Source organism: Phocoena sinus, chromosome 2 (assembly GCF_008692025.1).
Source record: "Phocoena sinus isolate mPhoSin1 chromosome 2, mPhoSin1.pri, whole genome shotgun sequence".
NCBI lineage: Eukaryota > Metazoa > Chordata > Mammalia > Artiodactyla > Phocoenidae > Phocoena > Phocoena sinus.
In genome coordinates this window covers 149,442,112-149,469,570 of record NC_045764.1, presented here as the reverse complement: position 1 = coordinate 149,469,570, position 27,459 = coordinate 149,442,112, and the positions used below count along the sequence as shown (strand labels likewise).

Here is a 27,459-nt window from a genome sequence, read left to right as displayed (position 1 = left end):
ATTTCGATTCCCAGCTTTTTCCAGCAGCTGGGCAGACAGAGACCCCAAGCCAGCCTGCTGTTGCCAGAATTTGCCAGTTCCTGGGAGGGGAAGGCCCTGGAACTCAGAAGAGATCTCAGAAATGGTTTGAGTGATAACTCAAAATCCTGCGAGTACAAGTAGTCTGGCCTTTCTCCCCCTTCCTCCTCCTCCCCCCAGCCTGCCTGGCAGTTCTTGGGCCGCATCTGGCTGGCCTCAGATCCTCCATCCCACCTGACCTGGCTTTGACCTCTTCAGCTGGCCCTGGGTCCTAGTTCTGGGCTTTCCAGCTCCCAGGATTTACCCAGAGCTGGAAAACACTTTGGGACATCTAGTCCTTCACTTTCAAATGGGGAAGCTGAGAAGGCAGCGAGTTCCTTGAAGTTCCATAGACTGTCCCCACTTTAGCTTCACAGAGGAAAGGCTCCTCTGTCCTGCCCCTCCCAGTTTCAAAACGGGGAAGGGCCGCTTCAGTGCAGGAAGAGCCCAGAGGAATACTGTCTCGGCTCCTGGGTGTGGCCCAGTCTTCAGCTGGCTCCATAGTTATTTGTCTGTTTGTGTGTGTGTGAGGGAGTTTTGTGGTTAGGAGACTGGATCTGACTGAAAGCAGAAGTACCCGCGCTCTGTGGGCTATGCAGCGTGCAGGTTGGACTGTACAGGGACAGACGGGAGAGGAAGGCAGGGGCAGAGGCCCTCCTGCACGGTGACTGCTGGTGCTCTTTTTGTCCTTGCACAGTGCTTGCACACTTGAGTGTAAACAGCCCTTCCAGGTTGCTAGCAGCTGCCTTTCCTTGCTGGCTTTGGGCAGAAGAGGTACCAAAAATAACCAGACAGGCACTTCTACTTGTGGGACTTTCACTGTGGTGGCCTCGGGGCAGGCTTACTTGCTCCCTGCAGGCCCCGGTGCCTCTGGCATCCCTGTTCAGACTTTCTGTGACCACCGTCTCCCCAGCCACCCTCAGGTGATGGCCTTTCCCTTTTATTGCTCTTAGAGGGAGCCCAGGAGGGTGGAGGCTCCACTATGGGCTTGGAAGCTCTGCCAAGTTTTATCTGGGGACTCTTGTCCCGCCATGTCCCAGCAGGCCCTGCTGGCGCAGCTGAGTTCTGGGGAGGCCTGTGCTGAGTGTGCTCCTCCTGGGTCCCTAGGCCAGATGTCTGCAGAGCCCAGCACTGTTGCTGGGATTCCTAGTCCCCTTGTCCTGTTTCTGTCTGGTCAGCCCTGCTGTCAGCTGGCTGTGGAACTGGAAGAGGCCATTTCATTCCCTTCCAGGTGTTGAGGACTAATAATGAATGATCTGCCCCTGCCCAGCAAGGGGGAAATGAAATCACATTTATCGAGCTCTTACTTTGTGCCAGGCACTCCGTGTGTGTGTGTGTGTGTGTGTGTGTGTATAAAACCCTCATTTAATCCCACAATAACTATGAGATGAAAATATTGTGCCCATTTACTGGTAGGGAAACTGAGGCCCACAGAGAGGCAGGTGACTGGAGAAGCCAGGACACATCCTGTTTGATCCCAAAGCCCTGTCTTTTTACCAGGCAGCTCCCACACTTCTCCTGGCTATTTTCATGTGCACAGGGAATAATGCTTTGACCCTAGGAATGAAGTGTTGATGGTAGGAATTCAGGCACCATTAGCTGGCTGATAGGGGAGATATTTTGGGCTGGGAAGGGTGGGGAAGACCCCTCTGAGCCCTCCCTCTCCAAACACTTTACAGGGTAGCGAGAAGCCCAGCCTGAGCCACGAGGCCCTGCTGTGCAGGGCGATGGGCACGTGGGGGTCCGCTGTGTGTGTGTGTGTTGGGGGGGATCGCTGGGGAGTCACTCGTGCATGAGAGGAGTGGAAAGGTTTAGTTTAGCCCTCCCAGAAACCTTGCAAGCATCTCCATCTCCCCAAATATCCCAGCCTCCGTAGTCTGAGAACAGCTCTAGGGCCATAGGCTGGAGTGGGTGGGATCTTGGGCCTCCCTTCCTGGCTGCTGGGTCTGACCCCAGGGCCCATCATGCCGGCTGGCTTGGCTCAGGTCCCAGAGAGCCTGGTTGGTGTGTACTCGGGGTTTGGGCTGGATGCTCTGCTGGTGCCTGGTGCCAAAGGCCTCTGGGTGTATTTCAGGAACAATAAAGAATAAATCAGCACAGGAGAAGAGGGCCTGCAGCAGCTGCTCAGAGACTGGAGAAACGCAAGGAATGTGTGAGCATTTGGCCGAGGCCCTGGATCTTGACCAGGACCTGAGAAAGGCTGTGACACTGACTGGATGCCTGGACGAGGGGGGCAGGTGGCTGGCTCTCTGTGCCCACTCTGCAGCCCGTCTAGGAGGCCCTAGGCAGCCATGTTGAGAGCCGCCCCACCTCTGCTGGCAGCAAGGTTTTGTTCTTCTTGGTCACTAGCAAGTATTGGGGAGCCATATTATCCCCATTCTTATCCTCCAAACCAGCAGGATGACCCCCTGAAAAAACTCCCCTCCCCCTCTTCCCCCAGGCCATCAGGTAGGTCTTAGCTCCTTCTGGAGCTGGCCAGGCAGATGAGCCAGAGCTGATGAAGACACCACAACTAGACAGCGCTCCTGCCCATCCCCCGCTTCCTTTCTCCTGAGAAGAGGCAGCAGAGCCAGCCAGGTCTGAGGGAGTGCTGAGTGTGAGAACATCCCCTGGGAGACCCTGACCACAGCTCTACCCAAGTAATGAGCCGTGTGTTCTTGGGCAAATCATGTTACCTCTCAGGGCTTCAGTCCCGTCAGCCATGAAACTGAGATTTGGACCAGTGATCTTTGGAGTGGGTGGGCACTATCTGTCTCCCTTCTTTAGGATGTGCAATGAACAACCTTTATTTAGTAGTTTCATTTCTTGAGAGGAAACCCTTCTGAGAGCCCCATGCAGAGAGGTGGCTTGTCATGCTGGGGCTGATGCTCAGTGCCCTGGGTGGGGGCATTGGCACTAGTAGGAACCCAAGCGTGGACTGACTTGACCCAGATTTCAGCGTGCCAGGGGAAGGGGCAGGAACCTGGGCCCCATGGGGATTGGGGGCGAGTCACCGCTTTATTTTTAAAGAGCTGTTGGCCAACTGTGGGTGTGGGGTTGGAGAGTGTGGGAGGGATGTGGCTTCCTCTTGAACTGAAGATGTTGAGCTTCACAGGTTGGCCCAGTGGTGGTAATCACCAGTAGCATCTTCATTTTCAAAGCCACTCGCCTCCCAGGCCTCTCTCACTCACCTTTCCTGACCAGCCACACTTCCAGGACATGACTGGTTGTCAGGCCAGCTGAAGCTGCTCTCCAGGGAGATGTGAACAGCCCAGAGCCTGCTGCCATCCATCCCAAATAGCCTGATGTGTACCCAAGCAGGGGGCTGAGCCTGAGGCCCTGCAGAAAAGGCTCTGGGTTCCAGTCCTGGCATTGCCTCTCTACTCCTGTGACCTCAGAGCTTCAGGTGCCTCGTTGAGAAACGGGAGTGTAATAATACCTGCCTTGCCGTGAGGATTAAACGGGATCATGCGTGTAGAGTGCTCCGCACCATGCTTGGCACATAGTAGTGCCCCCAAGAAATGCTGGAGTGGAGATGATGGTGAAGTAGAAGCCTTACATTTATGACATTGAGGTTTCACTTTGGCTCCAAGCCCTGCCCAGTGTCTTGCCAAAAGGTGGGGCCTCCTAAATGGAGGCATGAAGCGTTGTTATTGGTGTCCTTGATTCTGGGCCTTGATCCTTGCTCCTGTCTGTGTATTTGCAGGTAAGTTTCTTTCCTTCTCTGGGCTGCTTTGTGGAACAAGGAATTGGACTGAGTGAGATGCAGCATCCCTTGATATTTGGAATCTGTTCAGCTTCCGCAGCTATGCTCTCCTTTGGTGGTTGGCTCTGAAGAGAGGCACAAGCCACCTTTCTCCATGTGTCGTGGAGGCTCTTATTCCAGAGGGTGATCCTGCTGACTGCAGCTCCCAGCTCACGCCTGCAGTCCTCCCACCTCAAAGCCCTATGGGCTGTCCTAGCTTCCAGGGGGTCTTACAGATGTTCACGGTCTCGAGGGGAGACTGTTTCTGCAGGCGGGGGCTGGGAGTATTTCTTAGGAGGGAGTGTTACATACTATGCTCTACTTGGAAATGGCCCCAGGAAAAGCAGCAGTTCTGGGAGGGAGCGTGAGAAAGGGGAGGATCCACAGCTGGCTTTGTGGGGTTCTCATGTATAGCGTTCCTTCTGAAGCCCACAACAAGTGTAGATTTGGGATTTTTCTGGAAGGATGATGGAAAGACCAAGGGCTTTAAAGGCAGACAACAAGATTTTGAATCTTGCTTCTGCCACCTTAATAACAGAGCTTCAGTTTCCCTCTGTAGAATGGGGACAATGAGATGCCTGGGTGGGAAGTTTGTATGCGTGGATTAGGGTATGTCAGGTACCTGGCGTGGGGAAAGTGCTCTGTATATGTTAGCTTCCTTCTTTTGGGAAGGATCTGCCTTTTGGACATTCTGTAGACTGGCTGGGGAAGTGAAGATGTTTGCTTGTGGCCATCTTCCCAGGGAGAAGTAGGGCTGAATAACAAGCTGTTACAGCCCTAAAGGACTCTCCCTCCCCAGCTGTTTTGATTCCGGGATCAAGATTGGGGTCAGGTTCAGTATGTGTCTTGTGTGGTAGCTACCCAGGCATTTGCAAAAATCTGAGATCTGCAGCTTCCTAGGGCTGTGCAGGTGTGGAGAATATGGTCTGAGTAAGGGAGGAGTGGCCTTTCTGAGCTGAGAACTTGACAAGTTACTTCTAACTTTCATTTCCTGTAAAGTCCCCAAATTTCCTTCTATTTTTGATTCTAATTTTATCTCGTTTTGATTGGAGAACATACTTTGTATGATTTCAACCCTTTCAAATTTATTGAGACTTGTTTTATGGCCTAATTTATGATCTATCCTGGAGAATATTCTGTGTACCCTTGAGAAGAATGCATATTCTGCTGTTGTTGAGTGGAAGGTTCTATGGATATCTGTTAGGTCTATTTGCTTTATAGTGTTCAAGTCTTCTGTTTCCTTGTTGATCTTCTGTTTAGTTGTTCTATCCATTCTTGAAAGTGAAGGCTCCAATTCTTATTGTTGAATTGTCTATTTTCCCCTTCAATTCTGACAGTTTTTGCTTCATGTATTTTGGGGGCTCTGTTGTTAGGTGCAAATACATTTATAATTGTAATATCCTCTTAATGGGTAGACACATTTGTCATTATAAAGTGTCCTTCTTTGTCTCTAATAAGAGTTTTTGTCTTAAAGTCTATTTTGTCTAATATTAGCATAGCCATTCCCAGCTCTCTTTTGGTTACTGTTAGCATGGTATATCTTTTTCCATCCTCTTACTTTCAACCTATTAGTGTCTTTAAAGTGTGTGTCTCTTGTTAACAGTTGGATCATGGTTTTTGTTTTGTTTTGTTTTGTTTTGTTTTTTTGCGATACGCGGGCCTCTCACTGTTGTGGCCTCTCCCGTTGCGGAGCACAGGCTGCAGACGCGCAGGCTCAGCGGCCATGGCTCACGGGCCCAGCTGCCCCGCGGCATGTGGGATCTTCCCGGATCGGGACACGAACCCGTGTCCCCTGCATCGGCAGGCAGACTCTCAACCACTGCGCCACCATGGATCATGGGTTTTTTTTAACCCATTTTCCCAAACTCTGCCTTTTAATTGGGGTGTTACAATCTATTTACATTGAAAGTAATTATTAAAAAGGTTGGATTTATGTCTGCCATTTTTGCTATTTGCTTTCTGTCTAATGTCTTTTTTTTGTTCCTCTGTTCCTCCGTTACTGTCTTCTTTTGTGTTAAATAGATACTTTTGAGTGTACCATTCCAGAGCTGTAAAATGGGACAAAGAAGAGTGAGGGTTAAATAAGATATTGCCAGCAATGCACTCAGCAGTGTTCGGCAGATAGTAAAAGCTCAGTAAACCTGGGCACTCAGTTGGGCCTTGGGCACTCTAAGAGCCATAGTCAGCCCTAGGGCTCATGGGACCCCTCATGCCTCCTGTGCAGGACACGACACCCTGGCAGGTGGCTCCCAGGGGAGTGAGGAGCAGTGGGTCCTTGGAAGCTGCACTGTGCCAGGCCCCGACCCTCTAGCCGTCCCTCTACTCCAGCACCCGGGCACCACCTGGGCTGCTTATGAAGCACTGTGGATTTCCCACCTTGATTTCCTCCCCGTTACCAGACCCATGAACTAATAATCTCTCAGGGTAGGTTTGAGAACCACTGCTCAGCACTGACAGGCAGCAGACCTGGTTTGGGCTTGGTAGGCTTGGATTAGAATCCTGGCTCCTCACAGAGGACCTCCGGCTGTGACCTGGAACAAGTTACTTTTCAGAGCCAGCGTTTCCTCATTTCTCAGATGGGGATAAGTGGTTATACAAGTGAGCAATACTCACACACAGTGGACACGTGGGCAGTGCTGGTGGCTACTGTTTACTGTGGCAGTTGCTCATTACAAAGGTGATTCCTGGACACAGGACTTCTCCACCCCCCCCCCCCCCCCCCCCGCCACCCCAACCCCTGGCTCCCAAATTCCTCAAAGGCAGAAACCATGGAGTGGCCGGTTCCTGGAACAGACACCGGGTTACCTGACAACCAGTTCACTGCCCTCTCCATTGGGCCACACTGCCTCCAGGCCCTGCTTCTCCCAGCCTTGCTGCGGAAACAGAAGGGAATTGCAGAAGCCTTGTGAGCTAGTGGTTAATAGGGAATAAGAGCATTGAAGATTCAGAAAGGGTGAGAACAGTATGTGCCAGAGGGCTGCCTGGAAGAGGTAGGCTTTGAGGGAGGCAGGTTGTCAGTGGAGGCAGGGCTTCCTGGCAGAGGTGACAGCTCCAGCAAAGGCTCAAAGCCGGGGAACTCTCCCCAGGGTCACTTATTCCCTGTGTGTATCTCGAGCCCCAGGACAGGCCACCTTGTGTTATAATCAGTGTGTGTTTCTGTTTTCTCTCACATTGGACTGAGGGCTCTGTGTGGGTAGGGACTGTACCTCGTCTCCTGTGTCTCCCCAGAGCCTGGCTTACAGCCAGTGCTCAGCAAATGCTTGTTGAGTGGATGAAGGGGCAGTGGGCAGACCTGCAGGGCTACAGAGGGTGTGTGTTTGTGGGAGGGCACAGTAAGCAGGGCAGGGCCATGTTAAGGGAGGTCCCTGTGAATGGCCTTCTCTGTATGTTGGTCTGGGACAGAGTCTGGCACTGGGCCTCAGGCACAGACTCCAGGGAGCCCTGCCCTAGACCTGCCGTTGAGCCAGGCCCTTCCAGAAGGGGAGGGGGGAGCTGGAGCAGCCTCTGGTGGCGTGAGCCCTGTAGGGCATTGAGAGGGTTGTGAGGCCCTCATGAAGCCCTCTCCAGAGGCTCAGTCACTGCAGGGCTGGCTGCAGGGACACTTGCTTTGTCTCTTCTGGACAGAGCCTAATCCTGCCAGCTTCCATTTTACCCCCTGGGAGTCCCGAGTCCTGTAGAAGGGGGTTTCCTGAGCTGCCTGTGATCCTTTGTGGCCCTTGTCTAGGAGGGAGGCAGCCAGCGCCCCCACCCCCGCCCCCAACCCCGAGCATGGGTGGAAGCTGGGCCTGGAGGCTCAGTCCTTTCCTGGCTCTGCCTACGACTCAGTGTTTTCTCTGTGCCTCAGCTTCCCTCCTATAAAACGGACCTGGCTATCCTGACTTTTATGGACATCCTGGGGGTGTTTGTGGGGTAGTGGGGGAGGAGATGATTAAGGCAGATGCCTGAATGAAGCCCTGGGGGGTGCATAATAAGGCAAAGGATTTCGTCTTACCTGTATCCCTTTAAAAGCATCTCAATGTTGGCATTTTTACAGTCAAAGCTCACACTTCAGGCAGCTTGAACCCTGGCCAAGCCTCTGAGCCTGTCCAGCTTGATGGCTGAGCCCCTGGGACTCATGACGCCCTGGCCTATAAGGGCTGAAGTTCAGTCTGGAGAAATGATAATCCAGGGACTGTCTCTGGACTGGGAACGGGCACAACACGCGGCCTGCTCTCTCAGGTCCCCAGGGGAAGTGACACTTGTGGGAGGCAGGTCCTCATCTCTGTGGCTGGCGTCTCCTTCCTTATTGGTTTTACATACCCCTTGAGAACAGGACTTGTATGTCCAGTGGCTTGGAGAAATGGGGCCCTGCAGCCTGGGTGTGAGCTCCCAGTTAGAGGGGGTGCACACAGCATTGAGATCATCGCACTGTGCCCAGAGGCAAGGTCTACCTAGGGCTTGGGCAACTCTAGCTGGCCCAAGATGGCAATTTCAGGCCACTCGCCCAGTCTGGCTGTAGCCAAAGGCCCCAGAGTATTTGAGAGAGAGCTTTTCAGGATGTGAGTCTGGACTGGAGGGCCAGCTGGGGCCATGCAGGGCTCCTCTAGAGAGGGCCCCTCATCACTGCCCTGGGCATCCTAGCCAGATACCTTGGTGTCTTCAGGCTCAGCCCAGCCATGTCAGAGCATGAGATAAACAGATCCACAGGCTCATGTCCCTGGCCTTGGTCTAGGCAGGAGTGGGAAGCCTTGAGGGAAGAAGGATGGGACAGGGGGCTACAGTGGGGCTGGCTCTTTGTCAGTTGTCCTGCATGTAGTGTGGGGCAGTGAGTGACAGTCAAGGGGCAAGTGGCTTATGGGCCTGCAAGTAGAGAAGGATTTGTGTTCAGCTTAGTTGGATAGGACCTGGGGCCACTGATGGGATGGGATGGGGTGGGGTTAGGCGGCTGGGCCTCTTCACTTCATCTCAGCGTGATGTGCTCAGGAGCTCTGATGTGCATCAGGGAGAGAGATCAGAAGTCAGGGCTGGGCAGGAGCCCACGGTGGATGCGCTGGCCGTGAGCAGTGGCTCTGACTCACCTTGGGTGCAGTCTTGAATGAGCAGCCTAAGAGGCAGGTACAAGCCAAGTGCCAAGGTACAGTGATCTGCAGACTCTGCCCCCTGGAGTTTGCTGTCTGCTGGGGACTAATAGGCACCCGGCATTCAGTGTGCTGAGTCCAGTCGTGGGGTTTAGGAGGTGTTACGGGCTCAGAGTATAGTACCTGGCTTAGACCTGGGATGAGGGCAGACTTCCCAGAGGAAGCACTGTCTGAAACCTGAAAGGTGAGTAGGACTTGGTCAGATGAAAAGGTTGGGAATGTGTGCTAGGCAGAGGAACTGCCTGGGCACAGACCTGGAGGCGAAGCAGCAACAGCACTGAGTGATGGCTCCCGCGTGGAGTGTTGAGAGAAGTGGCGGGAGCCCGAGTCTGCAGGGACCTGTGGGCTGGACAAGGAGTTTAGACTTTGTCCTAAGACAGCCTCTTTGGTGCTCAGTGAGCTGGCTGGCCTAGAGATTCGGGGCTTTGTTGGGTGCCATATTGAAGTCTGTTTGCCTCGGGTTGGAGATGGCATGAGTTGTGACTCCCCCTCTTCCTAGTGCTGAGTTTGCGGGGCCAGGGGTGGCCCAGGTAAGAGCAGGAGCTTGGAGCATTAGCTAGCCTCCCAGGGTTGGGGTGTCCTTCAGTCGGCTCTCAGCCCCAGATCAGAGCTGAGGCCCTGTGGCCGCCGGGACCAAGCTGGGCACCCCTTTCCTGGCCTGCGTAACCTTGACTCACAACAGTCTTGTCTCTTGGATGGCCGCATTGAGTGCCCCAAGCTTGTGAGTGGCCCTGGTCCCCTCAGTGGTCATGCATGGCCCGGCCCCATTGCCCTGTGGTGAGGGCTCACTGGACCCCCCAGCCAATGTCACGCATGCGGTTGGGGTGCTTATGGCACGTGGGGAGCAGTACGTGTTCTGGTTGCTGTCCTTGGAGGGCGTGGTGTCACCACAAGCATAGAACACCCAGCAGCCTTTTCAGTACCTTCCCTCATGTGTGTGCAGAATACGTGTGGTTTCAGTACTGTTTTCTTTACTTATTGCACATTGCTTCTTCGGTAGAGAGAAAGTGTTTCTCACCATAGATGCTCCTGAAAGCCCCAGGGGTCCCTGGCTGTTGAGATCAGATGCTGGCTGTGTCTTCTGCCCAGGGCTGTCTGTGGTGTGGTCAGGGACTGGTTGCAGCAGCGAGGCTCCCGGAGGAAGGGAAGAGTGAATAGAGCCTTGACAGTCAGACTGGTAAGAGTGGGTGTGAGTGTCTGGGGCCCCATGATGTCTGTGGATTTCCTTTTGCAGTGTTTCTGCATCCGTTGTCAGAGGCCCTGCAGCTGGTCCCAAGGGTGAGCTGCCTGCAGGAGTTCCTCATTACACCCTCTTCCCTGCAACTTCAGGGAGTTGGCCCATCTGTTGGGAGCCTTCAGAAAGGACGGCTTGCTTCCTCTTCCTCATTGTGAGGAAGACCAGGCAGACTTCCACCTGAGGGACAGAGGAGGGCTGGGGCAGAAGAAATGGGAGGAAGTGGCTCAGTCCTGGCCACACTCGCAGGCTGTGAGGTATGAGTGGCGTATGAGAGCTGGCAGCCCCACCTGCAGCCACCAGAACTGAGGCAGGGGTGGGCTTGCAGGGGCTGGAGGGTCCAGGTCTGGAGAATGAGGCGGAAGTGACCAGTGCAGTCTCAGGCCTCCCTGCCAGTGGATCTCCCACACCTGCTGGTGCCTCTGTGAGGCGGCCCCCCTTCCCTTCCCTCCCTTCCTGTAGGTCTGAGGGTCTCAGCTGTACCGGCACAGAATAGGAGAGGTTTACCTGCCTACAGTTCAGGTGCGGGGAAGGGGCTTCCTAGCGCCAGTGAGGAGGGAGATCCGTGTTGGGAAAATCCTTGCTCTGAGACTGTCGAGAGCATGCTGTGGGAGGGAGGTGTGCAGAAAGGGCCTGGTGTCTTAGCGGCATGTCTTAGGGACAGGGAATAAGAGCTTGGTCTTGGAGTCAGACGGACCCGAATTCAAGCCCTGGCTCTGCAACGTAGTTACCGTGTGACCACTGGCAATTTTTTTCAGCCCTTTAGAGCTTGTCTAGCTCACCTGTAAAATGGAGGTTAAAATAACACTGCTTCATGCTTTGGCTTCATGCTGCTTTATAAAGCTGTTGTGGGAATTAAACATGCACACACACACAAAAAACCGTGCACAGAGTACTTAGGGTCGCCTGGCACAGGTGCACTGTTGTTATTATTACAACTACTAGCTGTTACTACTACTGCTACATACCCTGCTGCCTTGGTGTGTCCCCTCCCCTCCTACCTCCCAGGCCTCTTCCACTCTCCCCCCAACAGCCCAGATAACGACCTTTCTTCTTCAAGGGTCCCAGGTCCGGGTGTCTGTGCTCTTAGCATTGTTAGCAGCCTTCCAATGGGGATGACAGGGAGGCCTCTGCAGAAGCTTCAGCCTCCCCAGAACTGGCCCCCTTGATTTCTTTTAAAGAAGTCCCTGGCTCAGGTTTGGAAACCTACTGTGGTATCAGGAGTGAAGGGCCCCCTCGATGTGTAGGGTGGGGGGTGGGAGGCAGAGCAGACCTGACCAGGCAGCTGCAGGCCAGCCAGTGTGGACTGGGGCAGGAGCAGCCCTGCCTTGGATCCCCTTTCACAGACTCCGCCCCCACCTCCCCAGCCCCAAGTGTGCAGTCGCCCTCCCCTAGGCGCTGAGCGGCCATCCCCGCGCCTGGTACCCTCCATCAGGCACGCACGCGCACGTGCACTCAGACCCATCTGCCACGTGTGCCTTCCCCTCCTCCAAGCCCCAAGCCTGTGCTGTGGCTCACCAGGCAACAGGGCTGCGATGGGGGGTGCCTGTACTGCCGGGGGGGGGCGGGGGGAGGCTCCCAGTTCCCTGGAGGCACGTGGACCTGCCAACTACCCCCCCCCCGCCCCCCCACAGCACGTTCTTCCTTCCTCTGTCTTGCTTCTGCAGACACACACGTACTTGTAGTTGGTTCATTCTGATTGGAGAGGCAGAGCCGGACTCTTATAGCCGGGACGGCCCCACCCTGCAGCTTCACGATGGCGCCCAGGGTTGTTTTCAGTCTGGGGGCTGGCTTTTGGGTCTCTGCTCTGTGTTGGGTTGGCTGTCAGGAAATGAGAGTTTAAAAGCAAGAGAAAGGGGTTTGTTCAGAAGGCGGTTTCTGTGGCCTCAGCACTCGCTGCTCGTCCGAATCCTCCCCCGGTGGCGGGGCCTGGGCGACTTGGATGCCCTCCTAGTTTCCCCCTCCCCCAGCTTCCATATGCGAGACAAAGGGGGTGCGAGCACGGAGAGTCGCTCTCACTCCCAGCAGGGCCGGGAGCTGAGGAAGGAAATGGAGGAGGAAGTTCCTCCCCTTCTGGGTGCTGGGTGAAAGTGAAAGGCAGCAGGGGGTTGGAGTGAGTCAAGGCAGCCGCGGGAGGGGAAGGGCTGGGGAGCTGCGGAAGCCTGCGGAGGAGCGATAGCACGGCCGCCTCCCTGGGGCCAGGGGCATCGCCGGGTGTAGCCAGGGCTTCATACCAGAGCCTGCCCGGCATGCCCAGCCAGCCCTCCTCTGCGCCTCTCGGCTGGTTTCCTGGGAACTCCCGGGGCTACTAACGATGACCTGGGGCATCTAGGTTCTGACGTCTGAGGTCAGCCTGGACCTTCAGATTTATTCGCGGGGGCTTCCTGAGCTCCCCTCCTCTGGTAGACAGACTGGCTGAGGATCAGAATCTTAGCATGGGGAAGAGGTGGGCCATGTAGCTCCCACCCTCACCAACTTCCCAGAGAGGCAAACAAAACAAGACAAAACCAACCCTCTCTGAAGAAAGAAAAAGTCTTTGAAAATACACGCAAGGTATAGGTGTAAGTTATAACTTGCATGTAAGTAATAAAAACACATGTAAGTTATAAAATACTGGTCTCAGTTCCTCTGTAGCAGGATAAATAGAGCAATCTTTTTTTTTTTAATCAAGTTAGAAAACAAACACAGGAACACTGTGAGCACTTTAGTCACACCATGTCATGGAGGAACCTTCTGGACCTAAGCTCTAGAAATCTGCACCCCCCTCAGTATCGTAGCTATATTCTTCCTTTGCTCAAGATGCCAGGAGCTCTTTGGCAGTGGAGGAGGGTGGGTGGGGACTGCTGACCAGCTACCAGGCCAGATCCTGTCTCCAGTCAGCCCAGGTTGCAAAACAGGTTTCCATTCCATGCTCTGTTGGGGAACACTGGCAGCCACAGTTCCACCCAGCAGCTCCTCCCAGGGGTGGGGTTAGGACTGCACACACCCTTCGGGGCCTCACCTACGTGCCTCAGTGTAAAGGACGTGGACCCAGGACTCTGCAAGGGCCTGGTGGACCTCCCGACCCATGGGCTGCACAGTTGGGAATGACTAATGTTTTCTCCATTTCCTGTCTGAGAGGTGCATGGAGTGTCAGAGGAGGCATTGGCTGAAAACACTCCTGCGGGGTCTGCTGGGGAGGCCACTGCCTGGACAGATGTGAGAGGACCTGCTTGGCTGCCCAGTAGGCTGGGGCCTGGCTTCAGACGAGTAGGGAACCCAGCGTGGCCTTTGTTACCCCTTATCCCAGCTTGACTGCAGGGGCTCAGGCTGGATCTCAGCCCCACTTGCCCCCTCGGCGGGTACCCCTCGGCGGGTGCTTTTGTGCATTGCGCAAGTTACACAACCAAACGCAGCAGTCCCGGACACTGACCAGGAGGGCGAGGTGGTGGGACAAGGGAGAGTCCCAGAGCACCCTGGGGGATGTTGCCGCCTTCTGGTAGCTCCCCCAAGGTCCTGGCTCCTGCCTCACCAATGCTGCTCTGTGACTTTGGGCTTGTCTCCAGGAGGCAGTGGAACTGTAGGACCCTTGAGACCCTCCCCTCACACTTGTGCTGCCCTCCGGGGCATCCTGGGAGGCTGTGGCTGACACTATTACTGTTCTGTCTGCAGGCTCCAGGGCCCTGTGGAGCATCGTGAACTGGGAACAGTAGAGGAGCCTGAGAGCCTCTCTGCAAAAAGGAACGAAGCACCAGCAGTTCTTTCTCCCCGTGCCCGACCGCATCATCCAGCGTTTCCTCTGCCCCCTCTGGCTGCTGGACTAGGGCCAAGCTTCCAGCAGGACCATCCCCCAGGGGATGGGCAACTGGTGAAGTAGGTCTCACTGCCGGGGACCAGTTGGCAACACCATGAACCTCCAGGCCCAGCCCAAGGCTCAGAACAAGCGGAAGCGTTGCCTCTTTGGGGACCAGGAACCAGCTCCCAAGGAGCAGCTCCAACCCCTGCAAGCACCACAGCAGCCCCCGGCCCCTCCACCGTCCAGAGTGAAGGAGGAGCCTTACTTTGCGCACGAGGGTCCGGCAGGGGCTGCCCCCGCCTCCCAGCCTGTCGAACTGCCGCCTTCCAACAGCCTGGCCCTGCTGAACTCCGTGGTGTATGGGTCTGAGCGAACCATGTTGTCTCAGCAGGTGGGCTCGGTCAAGTGGCCCAACTCTGTGATGGCTCCAGGGCGGGGCCCGGAGCGTGGAGGAGTTGGGGGTGTCAGTGACAGCGGCTGGCAGCAGCAGCCGGGCCAGCCTCCGCCCCACTCGACATGGAATCGCCACAGCCTCCCCCTTTACAGTGGACCCAAGGGAAGCCCTCATCCTGGCATGGGGGTCTCCACCTACTATAACCACCCTGAGCCACTGAAGCGGGAGAAAGCAGGGGGGCCACAGCTGGACCGCTTTGGGACCGCTGTGCGGCCGATGGTGCCACAGAAGGTGCAGCTGGAGGTTGGGCGGCCCCAGGCACCCCTGAACTCTTTCCATGTGACCAAGAAGCCGCCGAACCAGACGCTGCCCCTGCAGCCCTTCCAGCTGGCGTTCGGCCACCAGGTGAACCGGCAGGTCTTCCGGCAGGGCCCGTCGCCGCCCAACCCCGTCGCCGCCTTCCCACCGCAGAAGCAGCAGCAGCAGCAGCAGCAAGCGGCCCTGCCCCAGATGCAGCTCTTTGAGAACTTCTACCCCATGCAGCAGCCGCCCTCTCAGCAGCCCCAGGACTTTGGCCTGCAGCCGGCCGGGCCACTGAGTCAGTCCCACCTGGCTCACCACAGCCTGGCACCCTACCCCTTCCCCCCAAACCCTGACATGAACCCAGAACTGCGCAAGGCCCTCCTGCAGGAGTCAGCCCCGCAGCCTGTGCTACCTCAGGCCCAGATCGCCTTTCCCCGCCGTTCCCGCCGCCTCTCTAAGGAGGGCGTCCTGCCTTCCACCACCCTGGATGGGGCTGGCACCCAACCTGGGCAGGATCCCGCCAGCAACCTGTTCCTGCACCACTGGCCCCTGCAGCAGCCGCCACCCGGCCCCCTAGGGCAGCCCCATCCTGAAGCTCTGGGATTCCCGCTGGAGCTGAGGGAGTCGCAGTTGCTGTCGGACGGGGAGAGACTGGCACCCAATGGCCGGGAGCGGGAGGCTCCCGCCATGGGCAGCGAGGAGGGCACGCGGGCTGTGGGCACAGGGGACTGTGGGCAGGTGCTACGGGGTGGGGTGATCCAGAGCACTCGACGGAGGCGCCGGGCGTCCCAGGAGGCCAATTTGCTGACCCTGGCCCAGAAGGCAGTGGAGCTGGCCTCACTGCAGAACACAAAGGTGAGAGTGGCATGGGCTGGGGACAGACCTGGTGGAGGGCAGGGCGAGCTGTGTCTGGGGCCAGGGGAGAGCAAGTGACTCCAGGGTCACAAGGGCAGTTTTCTCCCTTCATTGAAGGAAATGAAAGAACCCATCCATTTCAGGGAGTTCTGAACTCTCTGCATGCAAAGAACCTCTACGTAGGTGTATCCATACCTGAAGGGTAGATGGGTTTTATACACACGCAGGGTTGCAGGCAGGAAAATGCAATACACCATTGTGGGTTGCCTTCTTCATTTGGGACTTGCAGGGTTGGAAGTAGAGGGAGGTGAAACCATTTCCAGATCCAGTATGCTAAAAGACAGGAATGTGGTAGTGGTTGCACAGGTGGTTATGCTTGTCAAAATGCATCAAACTATAATTAAAAATAGGTGCATTCTGTTGTGTGTAAATTATACAGCAATAAAGTTGATTGGAAAGAAAAGACAATCTAAATGGGGAAGAAGAATGAATAGAATTTGAGCACCTACGTTGTACTTGGAGTTTCTTATCTTTGATCACAAGTAATTTCTCATCAAACCCTGTGAAAGGGATGCTGGCGTTTATCCCATTTTATTGCTAAAGAAGCTAAGGCCCAAGTGGGATTTCCCAAGGTCACAAAGGTAGGACAGAAGCTAGTATCTGACTCCAAAGCCAGTGTTTGCCCCTTCCCTCACTGGAGGTCTCAACCCTCGAAGCCTATAGGGCCAGACCTATATGTAGGAGGCTGCAGAACTTGACTTCACTCCAGCCAGTTGCCAGTGGGGAAATAGATCCAAAGACCACCCTTACCTTGGCACAGGTTCCTTGCTTGCTTTCTTTTGCAGAGATATGTTTTGAATATGTAGATACTATTTCACATGCCATGCACCGTGTAGACCAAACAAAACACATCGATTAGCCACTTTTGGCCTGAGTTGGCCATCTGGGGATTCCTGCTCCAGGCCAGGATGGGAGAACCTGGCAGAAGGGAGGTTATGGAGAGTATTTGGGAATATGGTGGGGGAAAAGGTGGTCAGGGAAAGGCCAGGTTGCCAAAGACCACTGGGAACCATCATGGGTGTTTGAGTCCCTGAATCAAACGGGATTAGGGGTCCCGGACCAGCAGATCAGGACTTACCTTCTAACCGTCTCCATTTCCTCTCTCTCTCCTCCAGGATGCCAGTGGCTCTGAGGAGAAGCGGAAAAGTGTATTGGCTTCAACTGCCAAGTGTGGGGTGGAGTTTTCTGAGCCTTCCTTAGCTGCCAAGCGAGCACGAGAGGACAGCGGGATGGTACCCCTCATAATCCCAGTGTCTGTGCCTGTGCGGGCTGTGGACCCAACTGAGGCAGCCCAAGCTGGAGGTGTTGACGAGGATGGAAAGGGTCCTGAACAGAACCCCACTGAACACAAGCCGTCGGTCATCGTCACCCGCAGGCGGTCCACCCGTATCCCCGGGACTGATGCCCCAGCTCAGGTATGAGAGGCGCCCCATGCAAGCAGCTCAGCACCTGGGTGCTCCTGGTGACCTAATATTATATGGAAAGAAGGAGAACATGGCAGTATAGGAGGGATTCAAGTCACCCATGGGGATATTATTTATATTTTCCAAACAAAACTTTTGGACAAATGAACTTATGAGGGACAAAGAGACAATTTTATACTTGAAATTTGGACTGTTTAGGAAAATCCAGAATGTATGAATCTCTTTTATTTCAGGTCAGCAAATTTTGATTTGGCCTCTAATGTGGGTCAGGCCTTGTGCTAGGTACTGGTATATAGAAATGTTTGCTTGTTCTGTCAGTACAAACATGTATGTTGTACTCTCCCACTAAGACTGAGGTTTTGTCTTTTTTTTCTTAGTTCTGTCAGTATTAGTTTTATACATTTTGATGCAATGTTAATTGCATACTTATTTAGAACTGGATTAGTTAGACACTTTATCATGAAATGTTTCTTTTTTTATTTTTAGTAATCTTTTTGCCTTTTAAAGTCTACTTTGTCAGATATTTCTCTTTCTTTCCCTTAGTGTGGGTGGGAGGAGGATGGGATGTGTATCTTTTCCATCTTTTTACTTTCAGCCTTTCTGTATCCTTCTACTTAAGGTATATCTTTCAACTGGATTTGTAATTGGGGTTTGTTATCATCTGTTCTAACAACCTTTGTCTTTTCGTTAGAGCATTGATACAGTTTACATTTAATGTAATTACTGATAAACTTTGGTTTAAATCTACTTATCCCATCCTGCCTTTTCTTTCTTCCTTTTTTTTTTCCTCTTTTTTTGTTTTCCTTTGGATTGATTGGGTTTGTTATTCCATTTCCCCTCTTTATTAATTTATTAGTTATATACTTATGTATTACTCCTTTAGTGATTACCATAGCGGCCTTTATTACCTGGATTTCTATTAGAGAATTAAGCCCTACAGAAGGGGATTTGAGTGACCATTTTCTCAATTATCTGGAGGATGGTACATAGCTAGTACCATTCTAGAGGTGTAGGAGAGAAGTCAGCTTATTACATAGTGAATGCCTTATGACATTAGAGCTTAATCTTCTGGTTGAGAAGCGTTCCTAGAGATTAAAATGCATTCTTAGCTTATTGAAATCTAACGTAAGTTAGTGCTTTGCCTCTTCTTGGACAATGCAGAGTTCTTATAACCCTTTAACTCCATTTTCCCCTAACCCCTAACTTGTAGAATTATTGACATGACTTTTCATTCTCCCTATATTGTAACATTGATAGGACATTATAACATTATGGTTTTGTTCAGTTGTTGTTCATTTTAGATTTATTCAAATACTTAAGAGTGTTTTGTTGCTTTTTATTTCTTCTCATATCTCCAAGCTTCCATCTCAGTTCATTTATATGCTGTTTGAAGAGCATCCCTTAGTATTTCCTTTAGTTCCTTTAGTGTGAGTCTATTAGTGATAAATTTTATTAGTCTTTGATTGTCTGAAAATGTTTTTATTCCATCTTCATTTTTGAAGGATAACTTTGCTGGGTAGAGAATTCTGTGTTGGTAGTTTTTTTTTTTTTTCTTGGCACTTTAAAGATGTCATTCCATTGTTTTCAGGCTTCTATTGTAGGTACAGTATTGAGAAATCACTATAATCCATATTGTTGCTCCTTTGAATGTAAGGTGTCTTTTTATCTTGTTGTTTTAAGATTTTTTTTTTTGTCATTGGTTTTCAGCAGTTTTGCTGTGAAACCTAAGTATTGATCTCTTTGTATTTATCCTGTTTAGAGTGCTTCTGCTCCATATTCTCTCTCCTCTCCTTCTGGGACTCCAGTTACACGTTTTGTTAGTGCTTTTCACTGTATCCCCTATTTTGTCTGTCATGCACTTTTCTATGTTTTCCATTTCTTCTTTTTTTTTTAAGTCTGACCTGTCTTTCAGTTCACCAGTTCTCTCTTTAGCTGTGTCTAATATGTTGTTAAGCCCATTCATTGAACTCTTGTTTTCAGTTATTTTATTTTTCAGTAACCTGATTTTTCATCTGGTTCATTTTTAGAGTTTCTAGTTCTTTGATGAGATTCTCAACCTTGCCTTTTATTTTATTGCACAACTTAAGCATAGTTTTCTTTTCTTTTCTTTTCTTTTTTCTTTTTTTCCTTTTTTGGCCACACAGCATGACTTGTGGGATCTTAGTTCCCCGACCAGGGATTGAACATGGGCCCCAGCAGTGAAAGCGCCAAGTTCCAACCACTGGACCACCAGGGAATTCCCAAGCATAGTCTTCTTAAAGTTTATGTCTCATAGCTCCGTTAATGGGATCCCTGTGGGTCTGTGTTTATTATCTGCTATTTCTTGTTTTTAAGTCACATCTTACTCTTTTGTGTATCTGGCTATTTTTTATTGAATGTCAGACATTATATATGAAAAATTGTTGAGGTAATTAGAGACTCTGGATGCTGTTCTCCTCTACTGGAGAGGATTTGTCTTTGCATCTGACAGGTAGCAAAGAACACAAGCAATCCTGGATTACTTTAACTTAATCAGATGATTTGAAGCTGGGCATTATTCCATTTGAGAACTAATCTATATCTGATTCACCTTTATTCTGAGGGTCTAGCCCTTTGGAGTCCCAATCCAAAGCCTAGGGGTTCACCAGGCTCTCCTTCCTTGGCAAGCTCTAAACTCCAGTTTTTATTCTGCTGGCTCCTTGAATTTATTAAAAGCTTTACCCAGTTTCTCAGCCTCTCCGTTGTCTCTTCCATAACAGCATCTATCTCTAGGGAAAACACAATTCTAAATGCTGGGCTCACCTTTCTGGCTTTCCTTTTTTTCCCCTGGATCTTGGCCCTTTAATTCTTTGCCAACTAATTTGTTCTCTGGTACCTGCAGAAATGTGGTTTTGTACAGCATCTAGATTTTATTAGTCATTCGCAACTGGAGAGTTGGCCTGCGTGCCTGTTGTCTATAACAGAAAGGAGAGCCCCAAGATCATCTTGAGTAGCACAGTCTCTGCTCTCTGGAATCTTGTTCTCTGGTTGGGGGAGAGTTTGTGGTGGAGGCTGCAGCCTTGGGCAGCTTGTCCTGAGGATGGCAGGAAAGAGCCTGAGCAACTACACAGCTCAACATACCCATTTCATAGATGAGGAAATAGGTCCAGAAAAGGCCAGAGGCTTACTTAAGATCATACAGCCAAGTAGTGGCAGAGCTAGCCCTGGAATTTGGATCCCTTGAATCCTGCCTGAGGACTCTCACTATACCAGGCTTTTGGGGAGGTCTTTCTCTCTCTCTTTCTCTCTCTCTTTGTGTTACAGACATTTTCAGTCATGTACAGAAGTAGAGAAAATGGTACAATGAGTCCTAATATTTAGCCATCACCCTCTTTTACAGTTTTCAAAATACAACCAATCTTCTTTCATTTGTACCTCTACTTCTCCCTGCCACTGGATTTTTTTTGAAGCAAATCCCGAACATCACATCATTCCATCCATAAATACTTTGGTTTTGTACCTGAAGTACACCATACATAAGGATTCTTTCCCTCCCTTCCTTCCTTCCCATGTCATCGCACCTAAAAAATCAATATGAGGGCTTCCCCGGTGGCGCAGTGGTTAAGAATTCGCCTGCCAATGCAGGGGACACGGGTTCGAGCCCTGGTCCAGGAAGATCCCACATGCCGCGGAGCAGCTAAGCCCGTGCGCCACAATTACTGAGCCTGTGCTCTAGAGCCCGCAAGCCACAACTACTGAAGCCCACACTAGTAGAGCCCATGCTCCACAAGAGAAGCCACCGCAATGAGAAGCCCGTGCACTGCAACAAAGAGTAGCCCCTGCTCGCCACAACTAGAGAAAGCCCGCGCGCAGAAACGAAGACCCAATGCAGCCTAAATAAATAAATAAACAAACGATCAATATGAAAAATATTGTCAAATATTTAGAATAGTTTAAATCCATTTTCCCTATAAAATCACGAATCATTACAGCTAGCTTGAGTTCATGTTGGATTTCTTGTCTAGAAGTTTGGGGGCCTTTGGCTCCACTGCATTTTTTTCTGTGCAATCATATTGTTCCCCTTAGGGGGAGAGAATGAGCAATGTCATTTCTTCCTAGTCTGTAGAAGAGCAGAGAGGGCACAGATGGCTAAAAGACATGGCCAAGGCTCATGGGGACTCAGGGCCCTCTGCTGGAAGGTCTTGTGGGAGCTGGAACCTGGGACGGGGAGAAAGCCTGTTGTTCCTGGGCCCAGTCAGTGTGGCCAGTCTCACCTGTGCACCCAGGGAGATGATCGATGTCACTCACTCGTGTAGGCCTCCATTCTCTCTTGAGAGGAGAGGGATGCAGCAAGGAAAGGCCTCTATTCCTGTACAGCCCTGCCCTCTATTCTGTATGGAGGCCCACAAGGCATACCAAGCAGGGAGAAGTGTAAGCCAGAAGGACTAACATTTGACAGCAAAGGTAGGACTGATACTATGAGAATAAAAGTTCTTCAAGGACAGGGCTGTCCTGTTCACTCTGTGGTCCCATGCCTAGCTTGGGTCTTGGCACGCGATATGGGCCTCCATCTAATGCAGAGCTTGGAGTTTAAGTAGTGATAGCAGTCAGTATTGATTAATTACTATGTACCAGGTACTGTTCTCAGTGATTCCCATGTATTAATTTATTTAGTCCTTATAGCTACCCCATTAGGTAGGCGTTTGTTATTCCCATGTTAAAAATGATAATGCACACAGAGTTAAGTATTTTAAGTGGTAATTAAAGGAAATAGATCCCAGTCCAAGCAATCCAGTTCCAGGGCCTGGCCCTTAACTACAATAGTTCCCTGCCCTGTAGCATACTTTACAGCAGGGCTTGGCAGCTATGACCGGTGAACCAAATCCAGCCCTAAGACTGTTTTTTACACTTTTCAAAGGATTCTTTTAAAAGGGCGGGGGGTGGGTCAGGAGAAGAAGAAGAATATGCACCGAAGAATATGTGTGTGGCCCACGAAGCCTAAAATACATACTATCTGGCCCTTGACAGAGACAGTGTGCTGACCCCTGCCCTAGAGAAGACAGTAAGAAGGGCGTTAGGATCTGCTTCCTGTGTCAGGCTTGCCTTAGTGGGTGTGGTGGGCAGACTAAGTTCCAAAGGTGAAACTGGCAAGCAGTGGTCAAGACTTCAGTTTTTATGGGGCTTCCCTGGTGGCGCAGCGGTTGAGAGTCCGCCTGCCGATGCAGGGGACACGGGTTCGTGCCCCGGTCCGGGAAGATCCCACATGCCGCGGAGCGGCTGGGCCCGTGAGCCATGGCCGCTGAGCCTGCGCGTCCGGAGCCTGTGCTCCGCAACGGGAGAGGCCGCAACAGTGAGAGGCCCGCGTACCGCAAAAAAAAAAAAAAAAAAAAAAAGACTTCAGTTTTTCCCAGGTTATAGGTGGCTGAGCCATCTTGGCCTGTTTCCTTCTCCAGGCTGAGGACATGAACGTCAAGTTGGAGGGGGAACCTTCAGTGCGGAAACCAAAGCAGCGGCCGAGGCCTGAGCCTCTGATCATCCCCACCAAGGCGGGCACTTTCATCGCCCCTCCCGTCTACTCCAACATCACCCCGTACCAGAGCCACCTGCGCTCCCCTGTCCGCCTGGCTGACCACCCCTCTGAGCGGAGCTTTGAGCTGCCCCCCTATACACCACCCCCCATCCTCAGCCCCGTGCGGGAAGGCTCCGGACTCTATTTCAATGCCATCATGTCGACCAGCAGCATCCCAGCCCCTCCTCCCATCACGCCAAAGAGTGCCCATCGCACCCTGCTCCGGTCTAGTGAGTGATCCCCCCTCAGCAGCCGTGAGGGCAGGCATTGTGGGAGGGCGGTGGGTAGGGAAGACTCAGCTTCTGGCACTGCCGGGGTTGGGCTGGCATGCCATGGGAAAAGGGGCTCTACTTCTACTGTCTCCTTTGAGAGAGAGAAGGAGGTTGTCCTGGCTCAAGTACGTGCTGTGGTTGGGGAGAGGAGGTGTCAGCCCAACTGCTTGGACTTAAATCCCAATTCCACAATTTACTGTTCCATCCCCTGTGGAAGTGATTTAAACTCCCTGGGTCTCAGTTTCTTCAGCATGTAAATGAGGATGTTAGTAGTGTTTGGTTAATGATGAAATTGCCAATATGTATTCAGCTATTTTTAGAACCACAAACAGCAGTTTCCTATGGTTCAACCTAATAGCTACCTCAGAGTGTTGTGGTGAGGTCCAGATGCATTTACACACGTAAAGCACTTTACATTGTGCCTGGTGTGTCACATTTGTTCTTAATAGAACAAATTAAGACCAAATTAAGACAAATTAAGAACAAATTAAGACAGGTGGCAGATCCTGTCTCCTGTGTCTCGAACAGTCATTTTGGCCCAGAGCAGACATTTTGGCTGGCCTGGGTGGTGAATTGCTGAAAAATGTTGCCCACTCCATACAAGAATTCATTTCCCCTGAAAAATGGGATAATCCTATCTCAGGGTGATAGAGAAGATGGAGAGTAATCCCGACCAGAGGTAGCACAGAGGTGAGGCAGTGCGGTCCTGGGATTAACCTCTGACCCTGACCTCATCGTGGCATGCCTCTCTGGTGCCCTCTGGTGTCTGGGTGAGAAATGGCTCACCCTGGCCTGGCTGGCCTTTGGCTCTTCCACTTCTACTGGAAGCTTGGAAGCTTCTCTCCATGCCTGGGTTGTGCAGGAAGAAGTCGCTGTTGAGACCAGCTTGGCGGCAAAGAAGAGGTCTGTCCATCCATGAGGATTTTCTTGCACTCAGGTGTAAAGCCTGAACTGGGTCCTGTGAGGGCACCAGTAATGTGTGGGACACCGTGGTCTGTTCTAAAGAGAGTGCTGGGTCATTAGGGCGTTGACTTGAAAGCCTGGGAGACAGGAAAGCAGAAGTTTCAGCCAGAGTGGGATCAGCAGTCAGTGAGTGAAGCCTGCAGAGGCTGCTAGCCCTAGTGGTGAGGAAAGCATTTATTGAAGAGAGGGTGGGGTTAAAGCTGAGCTTGAACTAGGAAGCAGGTGGGGAGGGCACACTAGGCAGAAGAAAGGAGAGGTGCAAAGGCCCAGAGGTGGGACTGTGCAGGGAGCGCGAGGGGCCATGAGGGAGCGGCCTGCAAAGATGGACGGTCCAGGCAAGGCGGTGGTGGGATGCATAGCTGGCAGGGGAACCGCCTTGAACACTGAGCTGAGGAGTTGAAGTTTTCTCTCAGGTTGCAGAGGGGAGTCAGCAGATTTTGCTTTTGGAGCAAGAGAGTGTCTTGATCACACAGGGCGTTAAGATTAGCTCGGGAGAAACCAAGGCAGAGAACCCAGCAAGGAAGTGAGAAGATAATTATGAAACAGTGATCTCCTTCACCACCTCGTTTGTGTGGCGGAAGTTTCAGCCTCTCTACTAGAGCAACCATAGTTGAATGCTGGACTTAATGCTGTACTGTGGGCGCTCCCGGGGCAGAACATGGCTCTAGTAGTGGAACTGGTAGCAGTAGTAATAAGAGTAGCTAATATTTATCGAGGGCTCAGCTTTGTGCATGGTTTCATTCAATCCTCACATCAACCTAGGGAGATAGGTAGCAATAGCCCCTTTCAGCAGGCGTGAAAACGGAGGCACCCACATATTTGGTAAAGTCACAGCTAGTTGTCACAATTGCAGGCTGCAGAGCCAGGACTCAGGGTGCCTGATTTCCCAGTGTGAACCTCAGAGTCACTGCTGTGGCTCTTGTGCGTAAAGAGCAGCCGCCTAGGGTTGGAGAGGGTGGCTTTGCTGAAGGGCAGAGGGTGCCATTTACTAACCTGCCTTTTGTCCCATAGATAGCGCTGAAGTCACCCCGCCTGTCCTCTCTGTGATGGGGGAGGCCACCCCAGTGAGCATCGAGCCGTAAGTTCAGCCCAGCCTCTGGCTCAGGGGGTGAGGGTGGCCAGCTGGAGTCCGGTGCGTGCAGGTGGGCCCTACGAGGAAGAGGAGGCTTCTGTGGGCTGGGGGCTGAGCAGACCTCTCTGGGCTTCTGCACTTAGCCCTGGGCTTCACTGATCCCCACCCCAGCTTCTGTGTGGAAGTCACAGGGAAGGAAAGGACCAGCTCACTTTGAATTTGCCTCTGAGGAGAATTAGAAGGGCAGTCCAAGAGTCTTTCCCTGTCTGTAAACCTGGAGCTTCTTCTCCCCTTTCCAACCACTGGGCCTTGCCTTTCTGACAGCACCAGGTGCCACTTGCCAGGCTGTCCTCATAGAAGCCAGGTTCCCTTACACCCAGCTGAAGCCTTGCCGCGCTCAGCCTCTGCCAGCTACCCCCGCATCTTCTCCCTCCTCAGGGAGGAAGTAGGGTTCCCCATCCCCACATGGTGAAGCCTCACTCCCTGCCCTTTCCGCCCCTGCAGACGGATCAACGTGGGCTCCCGGTTCCAAGCAGAAATCCCCTCGATGAGGGACCGCGCCCTGGCAGCCGCAGACTCCCACAAGGCCGACTTGGTGTGGCAGCCATGGGAGGACTTAGAGAGCAGCCAGGAGAAGCAGAGGCAAGGTGAGAGGTCACGAGCCAGCAGGCAAAGGCTGGCTATTGGGCAGTGGGTGGGCTAGGCTCCGCCTCATGCAGCCCTGCCCAGCCCAGCCCTAAAAGTGCCTTTCTCTCCTCCCTCCCCAGTGGAAGACCTGCTGACAGCTGCCTGCTCCAGCATTTTCCCTGGAGCTGGCACCAACCAGGAGCTGGCCCTGCACTGTCTGCACGAGTCCAGGGGAGACATCCTGGTGAGACACTGCCCCTGGTGGAGGGAGGGCCCCTTGGGGAGGCTGGCAGGGATCCGTGTGTGTGCTCTCCAGGAGCCAGGCCTGTCGGCGAGCTGATTTGAGGCAGGCAGGAAGGTCTGACCAAGTTGGGGATGGTAGGGGGTCGGCCTGAGGGAGCCCTGGTTCCAAACTACAGACTTTGCTGTGCAAGGTCCACCCCAGTCTCTGATACTGGGTAGTGGGTCCCCACCCTCGGACGGGGCTGTCACTGAGGGCCTTCTCTATCTGTGGCTGCCTGCCTTGGGGACCATGTGTTTCCTCTTTTAAGAGGCCCTGAGCCACCCAACACCCATGCCCTTGCCATCCTGCCAGACCTCTTGCCCCTCCGCAGTTAAGAGGGCCAAGAGTGGGTGCCCACCCTACTCAGAGGTCCGAATTTTGCCCACCAAGACCCCTGCCAGGGCCTTGACCTTTTCTTCACTTCCCTTTCAGGAAACGCTGAATAAGCTGCTACTGAAGAAGCCCCTGCGGCTCCACAACCACCCGTTGGCAACTTATCACTACACAGGTGGGCTGGCAGGGTGGGCCTGGGGCCTCGAGGGGTCTCCAGCGTCAGTGGGGCTCAGTTCAGTGCTGAGTCACAGCCCAGGGTGGAGCGGGGGTGGAGAGGTGGGGGGCAGATAAGCCAAGATCCAGTGTGAGGGGACTGACACCAGAGCTGGGGTGGCTCTCAAGGGGCTTCCTGTGCCCTGCAAGGGAAGGGAGAAGGGCATAAGCAGGTGGGAGCCCATCTGGGTAGAAGAGCCCAGGGTGTGGGTATAAGGGGCAGGAACCCAGGGAGTGCCATCCAAATTGGCATCAGGTGCTGGAACTTAAGAGGACCCCTGGAGTGCCATGTCCCATTCTGGGGACTGTGCTTTCAGAGGGACATTGACCAAGTGGCATATTCATAGCAGTCCCTAGTATCAACCCCCGTCAAGTGGTGCATCCCGTCTGTGCCAGGTATATCACCAAGGGCTCCACATGCATTGTCTCACTGAGTCTGTACGACAGCTGGTGAGGTGGCTTCTATTACTAGTTCCCATTTCACAAGTGGGGAAAGTGAGGCTCAGAGGCTAAGCAACATGGCTAGTAAGTGGCAGAAGCAGGATGTGGAGCCAGCTCTGAACGCCTGCAGAGACAGCGGCTAGATGACCTCACACTTTTCTGCTGGTCAGAATTGCCCCCGCAGTGCTCACAGTCCCACCCCCTCACTACCCTGGCTTCCTCTTTGCCTTGCAGGCTCCGACCAGTGGAAGATGGCTGAGAGGAAGCTGTTCAACAAGGGCATTGCCATCTACAAGAAGGATTTCTTCTTGGTGCAGAAGCTGGTGAGCTGGGGCTCTGTTTTGGGGGCAAGAGAGGGGCAGGAGCTGCCTACATCATTCGGGGGCTCCCTCTGCCGGTGGGGGGGCCCTGCAATTGCTTACCAAGACCTCTTACAAAGCAGTTAGGTCAATGCCACTAAGTAGCTTAAGAGACATTTTTTCTTTTTCTTTCGTTCTTTTTTTTTTTAAAATACATTTATTTATTTATTTTTGGCTGCACTGGGTCTTCGTTGCTGCACGCAGGCTTTTTTTAGTTGCAGCGTGCGGGCTTCTCATTGCGGTGGCTTCTCTTGTTGAGGAGCATGAGCTCTACGCGCACGGGCTTCAGTAGTTGTGGCACGTGGACTCAGGAGCTGTGGCTCGCGGGCTCTAGAGCGCAGGCTCAGTAGTTGTGGCGCACGGGTTTAGCTGTTCCGCGGCATGTGGGATCTTCCCGGACCAGGGCTTGAACCCATGTCCCCTGCA

The 27,459-nt window shown here is 52.7% G+C and overlaps 1 protein-coding gene across 4 annotated transcripts in view; it reads left to right on the top strand.

The window, feature by feature from the left end:
- Window positions 1-27,459, top strand: part of MIDEAS (mitotic deacetylase associated SANT domain protein) — a 67,168-nt gene that overhangs the window by 30,555 nt on the left and 9,154 nt on the right. For 3 of the 4 annotated variants that reach the window (XM_032621664.1, XM_032621665.1, XM_032621663.1), the window contains exons 2-9: window positions 13,784-15,459; window positions 16,635-16,934; window positions 22,355-22,700; window positions 24,717-24,783; window positions 25,282-25,424; window positions 25,545-25,648; window positions 26,120-26,195; window positions 26,909-26,997. In XM_032621664.1, the coding sequence (XP_032477555.1) occupies window positions 14,020-15,459; window positions 16,635-16,934; window positions 22,355-22,700; window positions 24,717-24,783; window positions 25,282-25,424; window positions 25,545-25,648; window positions 26,120-26,195; window positions 26,909-26,997 (2,565 nt within the window). In that variant the 5' untranslated portion in view covers window positions 13,784-14,019. Of the gene's footprint in view, window positions 1-10,009; window positions 10,076-13,783; window positions 15,460-16,634; window positions 16,935-22,354; window positions 22,701-24,716; window positions 24,784-25,281; window positions 25,425-25,544; window positions 25,649-26,119; window positions 26,196-26,908; window positions 26,998-27,459 lie in introns of those variants that run through there. The other variant, XM_032621666.1, reaches the window with a different exon arrangement.